The 13,944-nt window shown below is 41.7% G+C and overlaps 1 protein-coding gene and 1 long non-coding RNA gene across 2 annotated transcripts; one reads left to right on the forward strand and one right to left on the reverse strand.

Moving 5' to 3' along the window:
• Nucleotides 1–8,190: 8,190 nt before the first annotated feature.
• On the reverse strand, nucleotides 8,191–8,868 carry Sf3b5 (splicing factor 3b subunit 5). The gene has a single exon (XM_004846022.3). The coding sequence runs from the start codon at nucleotides 8,735–8,737 to the stop codon at nucleotides 8,477–8,479; it is 261 nt and encodes an 86-aa protein (XP_004846079.1). The 5' UTR covers nucleotides 8,738–8,868; the 3' UTR covers nucleotides 8,191–8,476.
• Nucleotides 8,869–8,968: 100 nt separating this feature from the next.
• Nucleotides 8,969–12,605, forward strand: LOC147824232 (uncharacterized). Its single transcript, XR_015442505.1, has 3 exons — nucleotides 8,969–9,339; nucleotides 10,289–10,389; nucleotides 12,391–12,605. It is a non-coding gene; the product is annotated as an uncharacterized LOC147824232 (long non-coding RNA).
• Nucleotides 12,606–13,944: the final 1,339 nt, after the last annotated feature.

Here is a 13,944-nt window from a genome sequence, read left to right on the forward strand (position 1 = left end):
TCATTCAATTCTCCATCTATACTGCTATTTTGTGAAAATCAAACTGCGTTATCAAACTTTGGAATTCTTCATGAAAACCTTAAAAATTCCAGACTCTATCATGTACTCTGTCAGGAGTACATGACATTTAATTAACACGTATGTCTTAGTATGTAAATTCTAAAGATGCTCTAGGGCAGAGAAATGGGTTGAAGATACACTGGATTCACTGCACTAATTATCTGTTAAATTTCTTATCACAGAGTATCGAAAATGAAAAGGAGATAAATGGGAAGGGAGATGGACAAAAGCCAGAGGAAACACTGACAGCCTAAAGGGGGGGGGGGGATGTCTAATCAGCTTTCACTTCATGAGTGTAAATATACTGACTTTCTACAATTTGCTCTCTAAAGATTACAAGCCTATTAAAGTAAACTGGAAAATAAGCTTCATATTTAGTCCTGTGCTTCCACATTATATCTATCATCCCCAAGGTGTGTCCTCACTGGGATGTATTTATTTCAGATTTCATTTTCCATCCATCAGTAATTTTTTTCTTCAATGTATGGGACATATTTTGCTTTTAGCAAAATATTCTTAAGAAATTAAAGCAAGGGTTCCAATATGTGCCTATAAAATGGATATTATAATATTTTATTCAATCAAAAGTATATTTTGGTATTTACTTCACTTGAGGCTTTCATTCTATGTGAAATTATCAACTTGTTTGAGTCATTGATATTTTTTGCATTGCTTACTCATATCAAATGGATGGGAACAAGTGTATGTTTCTTTGAAAGATGTTGAGGCTTTAAAAAAAACCCCACAAAAGTGTGTTCATCAGACCTGATAAGACTAAAACCACTTTAGGTGAGGTTTCTAATGCATCATAAAACACCAGAGTTCCATTTTTGAGCCCAAAGGGTGGAAAGACCCATGATCAATGTTAGGTTAGCATTTTTCCATGATTCATCTCAACTTTACCCAGTCCGCATTGCTTCTTGTGCATTTGTTCATTCGTTCCCTTATTTGTGGTTCAACAAACACTCATTGAGTGTCCACTCTGTCCCATGCAGTATTATAATGTCTGGAGACCTGTTGGTGTCCTGCGTTCTTGTGATTAATTGTGAGCACAAGACTTTATTTTTATCATTTTTGAATCTGTTCACTCGGTCATTGACCATGCTTTGCTCGGTCTTATGCCAGACACTAGTAGTGCTCAACAAATATTTTCACAGCATCTACAGTGCATTGAATGCTAAGCTATGTAATGAGCTACATAATGAGCAATATCAACTAAAATATTGTTCTTCCTTGTAGGACTTTATTGTGTATAATTCAGATTAATCTAGCAAGAAAACCCAAGTAATAAGCAATGTTCCAGCCCTACATGTCATGGAAAATAGCCATTTTGTCTTTTCTTTTAAACTCATTTTTAGGAAAATGTCTTCTGAAAACCTACATTGCTTTTGTAAGTTGAGATCAAGGAGTAGGATAAAGCAGGCTATGTGGATGGAGACAGGTATAATTACAAGGCTGGCTGCAGAGTTAGGTGGCCAATGGAAATGATGGGAAGGAGAGGGGGCAGGCAGAGGAAAGGAAGATAAGATGTGTGGGGGGGTGGTTCAGATGGAAGCCACAGAGCGGAAGGAGCTGCCCCTTCCTTGAGTCCAAGAGTCCTCCCGGCCCTTACTGTAATGTGTCCTCTCCCCTCAGTCTATAAGATCCATTAAATCTGCGATCCTCTTTGACTCGGTGCAGGTTCAACAAACACATATTAAATAAATGGCTAAGAGTAAAGTTATGGAAATAAGAATCCTGTATTACATAATCCTTAAAACATTTCAAAACACAGAATATACACATGGCCCTGAGGAGGACACCTTGCCACATGGGACGAGACACGGATGACTGCGCATCGCAGAGCTGTCTGCAGTAGTGGAGCTCTGGGAGCAACCAGGTGGCCCGTGTCACAGTGCGCTCCCTCGAGGTGGCCTTGTGGAGGACTGAACTACATGGTCACCCTGCAATTTGAAGAGATCTCAAAATGCATGAAAAAACATTAAATAATATGCACACATTTATATTGCATATATTAAAATAGCTATATTGAGATAGATCTTTGGCAAATGGGAAGGGGAACAAGAGGCAAAGGGACAAAGGAGGGTGGAGAGGGGAAGGGGATGAAAAAAGAATGGAGATGCATTAGGTACATGCACCAACTCCCCATGAGTAGTATAATCATTGTGTACTACAAACATGTACGAATAAAAAACTGGAAAAAATAAAATAGCTTGAGATGTAAGTTCCATACCATATAATTCATTCATTTAAAGTGTACAATACATTTTGGTGTACTTACTAATTTCACAGTTATATTTATATATATATATATATATATATATATATATATATATATATATATATATACATCTATCATGTAATTTGTCATATTGACCATCCTGAAGTACCTGACTAATTCAGTGTCATTGTAGTCAGCTGCAGTGGCATATTCCCATAGTCCTGGCTTGGGAGTCTGAGTCAGGAGGAACACTTGTGTCCAGGAGTTCAGGGCCAGCCTGGGCAACTAAGCAAGACTGCCTCAAAAAAACTCTGTGCTATTAATTATATTCATAATGGTATACAGCCACCACTGCTACTATTTTCAAAACTTTTTCATTACCCTAAACACAATTCTGTAACCATAAACTCATCATTCCCATTGCCCCTCCCAACCCCCTAGTAACCTCTATTATTTTCAGTCTCTATGAATTTACCAATTCTGGGCATATCTCGTAAGTGAAATCAAGCAGTGCTTATCATTTTGCTTATTTTATTTAACATAATTCCTTCAAAATTCATCTATGTTGTAGTGCTTTTTGTGGCTGAATATCCCAGTGTTTTGTTTATCCATTCATCTGTAGGTGGACTCTGGGGCTTTTTCTACCTTTTGACTATTTTTGAGTAGCGCTGCACTGAACATGGGCATATAATTATCTGTTTGAATCCAAATTCCATTTGGTATATGTCTAAGAATGGAATTACTTGAGCCATAAGGTCATTCTTTATCTTTTCCTTTTCTTATCTCTTTTTCCCCTTACTGGGAAGTGAACCCAGGGCCTTTGGACTGAGAGCTACATCCCCAACTCTTTTGTATTTTTAAATTTTAAGACAGGGTCTTCCTAAGTGGCTAAGTTGTTCAAGCTGATACCAAACTTCTGACCCTCCTGCCTCAGCCTCTCAGAGTGCTTGGATTACAGTTATGCATCTTTTTGAGGATCCAGCAGTTTCATTTGTATATTTCTAAAAACACAGTAATACTTCTTTTTAAAATAATAATAGTTCCTTAATACAAATATGTTTTTAAAAATACACTAGGCATACTGAAAAAACACAGAAATGATTCTTTAGGGGGGGGTGGGAATGGATATGAGGAGAGAGGAAAAATTGGGCTCGGAATAGTCAAAGGAGGCAGGAATTCATTTTACCTGTAATGCTTCCTTTTGATTTTAAATGCTTTGTTTGTTTGGAGACAGTCTCACTATGCAGCCCAGGCTGACCTGAAACCTGGTGACACTCCTGCCTCACCTCCTGAGTGCTGGGATCACAGTCATCACCACCATGCCAGTGCTTCTTCTAAAAAATGGTCATATATACATATAATTTGCAAAGTTCTTTTTAAAAAATATAAAGAATTTGACAAAAGATGAAATAGTTGTTAATTCTTTGTACCTTTTTGTTTTTTAATAGAAAACCAGAACTTTTTAAAAAGAGGACATATCATTTGATCCTCATATCAAAATTGATGAAGGAGATAGTACCGTGACACATCGTAAAGGACAGAATTATGGAGCAGACCACAGTGGGTAAGAACCCAAGACCAGGGCAAACCGGAGACCAGCTTGTTAGTGAAGGGCTTGGGCATGAGAAGGAGGTCAGGAAGCGGAGGTCTCTTCAGCCCCCAGGACTGCCTCTGGTGCTCTCCCAGGAAGGCCTGTCTGCTGGAAGGCCAAGTTTCTGGGAGAAGACAGGAGGAAGCAGGGATAAGGTCCTTTGAAAGGACAGACAGTGAGAAGCGCGGAGGGGGGGGACAAGATAACAGCTGAGAGCGTGGGTAGGAAATGAGGGAAGCAGGGAAAGCAAGCCTTCTGAGGCTGCCTAGATCAAAGAGAGATCACTTCAAAGGGCCATTTGCAGAGGCCATTTGTGGCTTAGAGAGGAGAGGGACCCTTCAGGGCTTGGTTTCCACCAGCGACCCCCTCCCCCCGTAGCTTTTGCTGTTTCAGGGCGAAGCGACATAGTGACTCTGAGGGACCGAGAAGGCGGGCACCCCGAGGACGACATGTGTGTACAGTGCCCGGAAGGAAGATGCAGGACACGCGGGATCTGGAAGAAACGTCGGTCGGCCTTGAGAGAAAAAACCAATTAAATGAGGAAACAAATTGTCGTATCTCCAAAGTAGACGACTGTTAGCTGCCAGATCGCTCCTTCCTGGCGCGTCACCAACATCCATCTTCCAGATACCGATAGAATCAATGAGCACAGATATCTAGATTCCTGAGGAAGCTTGCGTTTCTGTTTTCTTACCCTTGTCCTGGCAAAAGCATGATCTTTAGATGAGATCATAATTAATTTGTACAATATAACTGTCTCTTTTCTCTCCAACATCTCAGAGAGCTAACAACAAAGAGCTTCCATTCACAAAAGCCCTTACTTTCAAGTGAGAATTTACAACCCTAGGAAAAGAGACATATCTGAGGTTGAACTCCAGCCTATACACTGTCACTAAATTCATCTTTCTCAAGCCTGGAGTTGAATACATGATTTTCTATTCGAAACTTTTTTCATTGCCCAAATCAATAACCCTCAAATATATTATCAGTATTATCATGGTAATTATTTAAGAAAAGGAGTCTATGGTCAGATAAGTTTAGAAAATGATGGGTTAAAATTTCTTGCTGTAAAATATTAAATGATCTGAAGCATTCCTGAAACCGATTGAACAAAAGCGACTCCTTGTTCCCCCTCCCCCCAAAAAAGCTACCAGTAATTTTTCAAAGTATTAGACTTCTGTAAACCACGGTTCTAGAAAATCTGATCTATGAGGAACCCAAACGCTGGCAAGAGACCTGGTTAAGTCCCTGTTCTACGCTTACTTGCTGAGTGATATTAGGCAATTTAATATTCCCTCTATGTCTGCTTATTGGGATAATAGGATCACAAATGTCTCTAAGTATCTTGTGAAGATTGACATAAGGTATGTAAGTCTTGAGCACATAGTGAGCATTCAGTAAAAGCAGCTCTTCTATTATTATCATCCCAGGACTTGGAGCTTGGTTTTCCAGCCTTATGACAGCAGTGAAGGAAGACTGGGGGATGTTGTACACTGTAAGAAGCTGTTAGAAGTAATGGAATGGTTTTTCTGTAGGGAAGAGTGATTTGAATTGTTCTGCCCTTCTGGGGTAACTGATACCCCCGAGGCTCACAGTGTACTGCCCTTGTCTTGCTATGTATACCTTCTATTTTATTATGCAAGGTACTGCTTGAAGCCTTTCTCAACAATGTCCTCCCCACTCCTCCCTGGTAGTTTGCAATAATCTCTTCCTGAAAGCTCCTACAGCCTTTCTAAATCTTTCTTTAGCATTTAGCACTTCCTGCTATATTTAAGTGCCACTGCATTCATTTTGCCGACTTGCTTCCTCTCAAGGGCAGTCCTTATCTTGTTCTATCCTTGTAAGCATGACACAGATATCTGTAAAAGGATTGCTACGAATTTATCAAATTTAAAAAAATGCCTATTACTTTATACTTTTCCAAGTGACTTAATTGCAACATCAGTGCAAATAAATATGAAAACAGGTGATTTCTGAAGCTGGCAGGAATCCACACGTGTAAAGTTGTTTCCCGAAGTAATTTCCATGAGGATCATCTGCTGCCCTCCTGTGTTTGATGCAGATAGCCTCACCCTACACCGAAGGGCAATGGCAGTGGCAGCACAATCACATTTAGTTGGACTGCACTTTACTCTCAGATACTTAAATGCAATTTTTTTTCCAAACAAGATTACTCTTCCTCCTATGCTTATCTTTATTCAACATATTTGAAGTTAGAATTTTTTAGTTATATGAGATTTCTCATATTTCTTCCTGTTTTATACTGCTATTTCTTATTTCTGCTAAGCTTTTAATAGTTCCATTTTTTAAATGTGTGACATTACCTGATACCAACTTATTCTGGTATTATTTCTATGTACTTGACCAGCTTGGGGCAGTGGGATGTTTGGGATTTTGTACTGTGAAACTAGGAAGACCGTTTCAAATCCAGGCTGTGTGAATTTGCAAATTAATTTTTCTGAACCTGTTTCACCTGTAAAATAAAGATGATGCTTCCCAAAGATTAAATAAGATAAAATGCTTAGATATTATTACTATGATAGGAAGCATGTCTTGAAATATCTCTTTTCTTTGCTATTATCTATCTTAGCACACTTGATAGACCTGTTACACCTGTGGAAAATAAAGAGCGCTGGGAGTTTCTTGATACTGTAAGACCTTCCTGATGAAATAGGGGTGATGTTAATGAGTGTGACTTTTTCACATGTACAAAGAAATCCTCAACATTCAAAAACCCATGTTATTCAATGAGCTAACACTCTCCAAATGACTGAGGCTTGATGTTCCAAATAATTTCTGATTAAAAGATCCATCTAAAGTTCAAGATAGGTCAATGAATTTTAATGTGAAACTTGCAGAACGTGAAGCTCACTGACCTAGTTTCAGATTCCATGTTGTAGTTTCAGAAACTACCACTGGTTTTTGCTTAAGCGTCAAAGAATACATATAATTATTTGAAAGGGCTAAGAAGTCTTCCCAAACCATGTATTTATGAAAAGTAGATGTTCTCCTACTTCAACCAAAACTTTTTATTCCAACGGTATGAGTGCAGATGAGATGAAGCCAGCTGTCAAAGACATCTCAAAAAAAAATTTTTGAAGCCATTCTTCTAAATTATTTTGGAAGTTATTTTTCATAAAACTGCTTTCATTATGTTATTTTTACATGAATTACTGCATATTTTCAAATTTCCTGCCTTAATTTCTATTGTGGTAAATATTAACAAATGCATATTTAAAATATATAATACAACCCACATCGATGTGATTCATTAGGGTCTTCAACAATTTTTAAAAGCATAATGGAGTCCAAATGTCAAATATTTAAGGACCACTGGTTAAAAAACGTCAGGGTCAGCAAACCTGTAATCCCAGCACTGGGGAGGCTGGGGCAGGAGGCTCTTAAGTTTCAGCCCAACCTGGTCTTTAGCAAGATGCTGTCTCCAAAAAAAAAAAAAAAGGCAAGGGCTAGGGATGTAGCTCTGTGATGAGTGCTTGCCTAAATATGCATATGGCCTTGGGTTTGATCCCCAGCACCACTAAATAAAACTGTCAGCTCATGTCACTTCTCTGCTTAAGAACTCTCTAGCGGTTCTTTAGGATCTACTCTCAGTTCTCTCTTCCATTACAGTATCTGTCTCTATGTTCTTCCCTTTGCTCACTCTTCAGCCATACCTGCTTCTGCTTTTCCTCCAATTAGCCAAACATTCCCGGCTTTAGACCGTGCCCTGGCTACTTCCTCTATATGAAAGGCAATTCCCCCAGTTTTCTGCAGGGCTATTTCCTTCAATTCTTCAGTCTGTCCTCGGATATCATGGTCTTAATAACCCCAACATCGTATTTAAAATTGTAACCTTACCAGCTATCCCCACTTCTTAGCATCTTCTAACACTCGCTGAGTCTAGTTTGGCCTCCCTCTCCCCAGCTAGCATAAGGGAAGCCCCAAAAGCCTGGAGGAAAGCCTGCCACATAGAACTCAACATATATTTATTCAACATTGAATGAGTGAAAGAACTCCTTTGCCAGCTCATTTCTGAAGTCACAGATTTCCAAGAAAGAGCATCCAATTTGCAGTAAGCCAACGATAGCAAAACTTTCTGAAATGGGAGACACAGTGGGATAATATTATAACAAACTCCAAAACTTGGAAGGCACTGTGAGCCTGAAAATAACACTCGTGGAAGAAATCGGGAGGGGTTAACATTATGAAACCGTGGGTGATGACTTCAGGCCTGGCCCACTTTCTGCTTCTCACCAGACCTTGGTCCCTGCGTCCTCCCCGAGCCCCTGCACGCAGACACAAGCAGTTCACACCAAGAGACCGGCGATTTCTCAACTTTATGGGAAAACAGCAACAAGGCAATCAACAAGCCGAAAGCCAGCCTCCAAGTCCCGCCTCAGTCCAGCGGGCTTGGCCTACGCTTCCCGAATCCAGGACCTCTCTCCAGCAGTTCTCAGCGTGCGAAGGGCACACGAAGGCGGGTCGGGGGGCACCCGGCAAACGCACGTCCACACACACATACACACACGGCTTGGGAAGCCGTCCCTGGAGACAGAAGAGGCCGGAAGGGCCGCAGTCGACGGAGGCCGGGCGGGGGCCGGGTCTCAGTTCTCCTCGGGCTTGTCGGCGGGCGGTCCGCAAGGCTGCAGCATCTTCTCCATCAAGTTGAAGCGGACTCGCGCTTTGCTTTCGTTCTCGGCAATGGCGAAGTAGTTGAGCAGGTCGAAGTGGCCCATGTAGGAGCAGTACGAATCGCGGTGCTGGTTCACCAGCCACTCCCACTTGGTGGTGTCGGCGTGGCCCGTGCCGATGTACTTGGACTGGAGGTGTTCCAGCTGGCTGTGGATGGTGTAGCGGTCCGTCATCTTGCCGCTTGTCTTTCTGCTCCTAGATCAGAGGCCGCAGACGAGAAGTAGCCGCTCCTGGGTTTCCCGCCGGACGGTGGCAACCACCCGTTACCTCAGCGATCGCGCAGTCGCAGGAAAATGGCGTCACGACGGCGAGACTGCGCAGACCCTCGGCCAGGAGGCGGAAGCGGAAGTGCATTCTGCCACACAATTGGAGTTGCCTAGGCGACCCTGCAACTGTACCGCCCCTCGCGAAGCTCCGCCCCCATCGGAAAGCGTGGCATTACTGTCCACTCAGTGGCTCTAGTCTAACACAAGCCTTGCATTCTGGGGCTTGTAGTCTCGGTAGTTCGCGCTCGCGGGCCACAGGGACCCCTAGTGCGTTTTTGGTTCCCTACCTTACCCCCTCTTTCTCTCTCCGTTTTTTCTTTCTTTCTTCCTCCCTCCCTCCCTGCCTCCCTCCCTTCCTTCCTTCTTCCTAGGACCCAGGACCTTCGCACTGAGCTACATCCTCAGGCTTTGTATTTGGGGACAGAATCTCGCTCAGTTGCCAAATTGCCCAGAATGGGCTTTAACTCTTGATCCTCCTGCCTCAGCCTCCCCGAGTGCTGGGATTACAGGTGTGCCCAACACATCCCGCTGCCCCTTGCGTTTTAAAGAGCACTTGAGCTGCCTAAAGGAGGAGGCGGCTTGGAGCAGACAGGGAATGGGAAATGCCCGGTCGGACAGGGCTACGAGCACCCATGAAAATGCACTCGTAGTGTGGGCAGGTCGTTCCTTTACTGTCAAGGGCGGGTCACCCTGAAGCCAGCCAGCCCGAGGTCTGGTCCCAACTCGGTCTCTTGCGCGCTGTGTAGGGTGAAAAAGTTATTTCAACTCAGCAGGGCCGCGGTCTTCTGCTCAGCGTCCAGGGTGCAGCAGGAGTTCCGTCCTGGTCTGCGTGTGGTGGCCATGCTCGCTCCAGGCCCCCGCCGCACCTGGGCGGCCCGGCCCACATCATCCACATCCCCGGCTGCGCATCCCAGGCCCCTCTGCACTGTGCTTGGAAGGCCTTTGTTCCCTCGGCAAAGGTGACCACAGCCCAAGCATTTCCTCCCGTGGGGCTGAGGCAGCTCCAGACCAGGGCCCTCCCCTCGCACTGGGCATTGCTTCCTCCCGACGCCCTTGTATCTGACTCATCCTTCTCGTTGGTGCAAGCGCCTCCTCAGGAGAGCAGAAACCACTTGAGAAAAAGATCCTTTACTTCTATGATCTCCTGTAATGACTTCTGTATACCCCAGAGGAGATTAAATTCTCAATATCTAATGAATGCAAAGAGAACGATTACAGCCGTAGAAGAAACTGGGAGAGAGAGAAACTGCTTAAACTTTGTCATAATAAATGTTTCATTCCCGACCTGGAGAGAGCATTGCAAGGTGTACTTGTGCCTTCGACATCTAGATGTACCACACCTTGCTCTTCTGCTGTAGTTGTGGTTTCAGACTTTGTCGTTTTGTTATTAAACGAGTAAAAAAAAAAAAATACAAATAAGCTTGAAGTTTTGTCTGTTCTCTAATCTTGCCACTTTAGGGTACTTCTGAATTGAATCATTCCTGACCTGGTTCTTGGACTGTTGAACATTTGTGTATCCATAAACCATAGATGTTATTGTCATGCATGGTTAAAACTGTGTAAGTAACCCTTTGGGTATATTGTTAGCAAAGTTGCTTTTCCCGTAGTCACTGTACTAATTTTAGCTGATACATTTCACTTTAGTTCATCTTTATTACTGCATTAATATCCCATAATGTTATCGGGTAGTTCCTTTAGAAATGGCTCACCAATTAAACGTATTCCAGGTCCTTGCCTCGAAAAAAGAATCGAACAAGACAAATCAAAAATGGTGCCAAAAGTTTATTTGAAAAGCGAGGGGTGAAGGAGTAAGAAAAATGGCTCTCCAGAGAGAATTTGGCCCAAACAAAAGAGGACAAGAGAAAAAGAGCAAAAATAAAAGTACAGCCTGGTCTAGAAGACACAGAGTGGGATTCCATGAGGAGTCAGGATAGGGGCTCCTAGGGAGTCTGCGTCCTTGCCGACATCTTGTGGGAGCCCTGATAAGTTCTACATCTGGAGTCCTGGGATCTTGTAATTGACAGGTTTGGCTCATCTCTTCAGCCAGCTTTGCCACGCCCTATGTCCTATGTCAATAACACATCCCCTCTCTGAATAGTGGCTGTTTATTTCCATATTTTTGCTATAGAAACAATGCAACAGATACTGCTCAGTGTATTTTTCATATATGTGAAAAATACATACGAATAAATTGTTGAGACACAGAGCTGAGTGTCTTCAAGCTTTGCTAGATGTTGCCGGATTGCTCTTCCGAGTGATTACTCCAACCAAGTCTCCCACCTGCAGAATGAGAATTCTTTCTGCTTGATACACAGTGTCATCAAGTATTTTAAACATGCATGACATTTTCTCAACAACTTGAAGTTTAAAATTTGCATTTTTTACTTTGCAGCTCTGTGGCATCAGGACTTGCTCTCCTACTCCACAGGGAGGCCACTGCACTACCAACTGCCCTGTGCTTTTGACACATGGAATGAGACGTGCTCTCTTCTCTTGAAAGTTTCTGTGTCAGCTTCAGGGACTTGATTCTTTCGTTGTTATTTTTTAAGATAGGGTGTCACTATGTAGTTTAGGCTGGTCTTGAACTCACTGTGTAGCTCAAGCTGGCCCGAACTGCCTGTAATTCTTCTGCCTCAGCCTCCTGAGTGCTGGAATTACCAGCAGGCACTACCATACCCTGCTTGGGGGCTTGATTCTTATCAAATATTTAACTGCTTTCAGTTTTGCATTCACTGGAGGGATATTGTTCTGAATTTGAGGAATAGGTGCTTTTTCTAATCCAGGCATCTCTAGTGTATCTTTTTCCCAGAATAAACATCTTTCGTACTTTTTATTCTGGTAGCAACATGCAGCTTATCAGGGTGCTTTGGATTTTCATGATCTTCAAGTGAAGACTGAAACACTTTATCTGGAATTCTAGATTTGGTAAATTTGTGACGAATTCAACCTGTACCAGTGAGAGATTCTGAGCCATTTGTTGCCATCTGTACGCTGCCCTGGGGCTCAACACCTGAGGATGAGATCCCTGTCATAAATGCAGTTACTATTACTCTTCACAGGCAGCGTCTGCTAACTGCAGCCTGAACTTCCCCATAAATTACGCTTTGTCTAATCTACTTTTTAAAGCAAAGCTTTTCTTGTCCTTCTTGAACTTTTGTGAAAGGCTTTACATTTTTAAAAAGTTGTTTAATATTTTGAATAATCAAAGCAAAACTCAAAAATAAAGAACAGTGCCAAGGAATTCATTATCCAACATCTACCTGCTTTCCTCCCCATTGACAATAAGTAACCACATGATATTAGTTTCCTGTGTATTCTCCAAGAAATTGCATTTATGGATGTATGAGAAAATACAAATACATATAATTATTATCAAATATATATGATTCTTATCACTCGATTGTTATCCCTTTCTGAAGTTCAAATGGTAGCAAAATACCATAGTTCTCTACCTTAGGTTTTAATATTGTTTGATTCTGTTTTATATTCTTTGATACATAATGGACATCATCCTATATGAGTCCTTTACATCTTTCTTCCTTTTTTGTCTTGTTTTACAGGAACACAATACTCTACTGTGTATCATTCTCGAAATCACCACCCTTTAATGCCTGGCATTTATGCTGCTTGTAACGCCTCAGTGAACAATCTGGCCGCAGTGACCAACTTTATACTTGGTGTTATTTTGCACGGGCCCAAATATGTTCGTAGGACTAACTGCTGGAGTGGAATTAAAGCATTATGTAAAGCATCGGTTATGAGTACCTTGAATACATTCTTGAGTTTTTAACCATAGTAATTCTCAATGATTTTCTACTGTCTTGTGCTTCTAGAAATTACATTAAAATTTTATTATGACTTCAGAAAAATGTGAACTTTAAGTGGTACTTAGTCGTTTTTTCTTTGGTAAAAATTATTTTAGACATCATTTTTTATTGTAAAAATTAAAGGGACTTTCAGTAAGTGCAGGTGTTGAAATCGAGTTCCACACTAGGGGGCGCCAAAACAGTATTTAAGGCCCTCAATTAAACCAGTCGTTGAGAACGTTTTTAAGAGTCCCGAACTTCCAAAGTCACAGGAACTTCGGAAGTTGCCTCTAGGTGCTGAAGATGACTGAGACTGATAACTTGGGAGATAGGCAAGAGATGATTTCTTTGTCATCATATAGATTTTACGTTGGAATTTTATATTTAGCCAGACTAAGTGGTGATGTAGAGCTTAAGTGACAGAATGTAAAGAATTTTTAAAAAGAACTTTATAGCTGTGAGTTTACTTTTCTCTGGTTAAAAATATCTTCAGCTTTTGTTTTTCTTTTCCCAGCCATAGCGGGTTTTGTATATCCCAGCAGATCTAAAACTCAATTTTGGGAGAGTTTTGTCACCTTTTGGGCAATTATAAGGATTAGATTATACCATTTTTTTTAACCTCTCCTGGGGCAGATTTGAATTCCACAGACATCTACTCCATAACTCATTTGAGATTTAATAGGCTGGTTCCTCCCTGTTCTTTAGTGATAACATTAAATCCCAAGCTGGTACGATGTTTGAACAATTTCTCACGGGAGAAATCTCACAGAGGAACTTTAAAGCATTACATAAATGTCCCATTTGTTGTGGTAATATGGAATTTACTTTTATGGCAGGATTTTTATGGCAACAGCAATGTCTTAGTCAACTCAATTGTTATAACAAAATGCCACAGACTAGGTAGCTAAATACCAACAAAAATTGATTTCTCAGGGTTCTGGAGACTTGGAAGTCCAAGGTGAAGGTGACAGCAGACTTGGTGGTGGTGAGGCCTGCTTCCTGGTTCGTAGACACTTGTCTTGTCACTATATCTTCAGACAGTGGGAGTAGAAAGGAAGCTCTCATAGGCCTCTTTTATGAGGACACTTGTCCCATTTAGCATGGCTCTGTCTTCACAACCTGGTTAGTTGCCTCCCCAGGGCTCCACTTCCACCTTGGCTGTAGAATTTCAACCTGTGAATTTGCAGAGGAGATGCACTAACACTTAGACAACAGCATTGCTAAGAGTCATAGTTTCTCATTTTCATATTTTCCCTAAGAGAAGTAAAGCACCATTAAAAACATAGTAAAAAGAGGTTTCAGAGACAC

This window comes from Heterocephalus glaber, unplaced genomic scaffold (genome assembly GCF_053883595.1).
Source record: "Heterocephalus glaber isolate CG9 unplaced genomic scaffold, H.glaber_assembly_v1.0 deba00001550, whole genome shotgun sequence".
Taxonomy (NCBI): domain Eukaryota; kingdom Metazoa; phylum Chordata; class Mammalia; order Rodentia; family Bathyergidae; genus Heterocephalus; species Heterocephalus glaber.

Bases quoted from the DNA above. Each gene is read 5' to 3' on its own strand.
- Sf3b5 (XM_004846022.3), bottom strand. From the start codon at position 8,737: ATGACGGACCGCTACACCATCCACAGCCAGCTGGAACACCTCCAGTCC.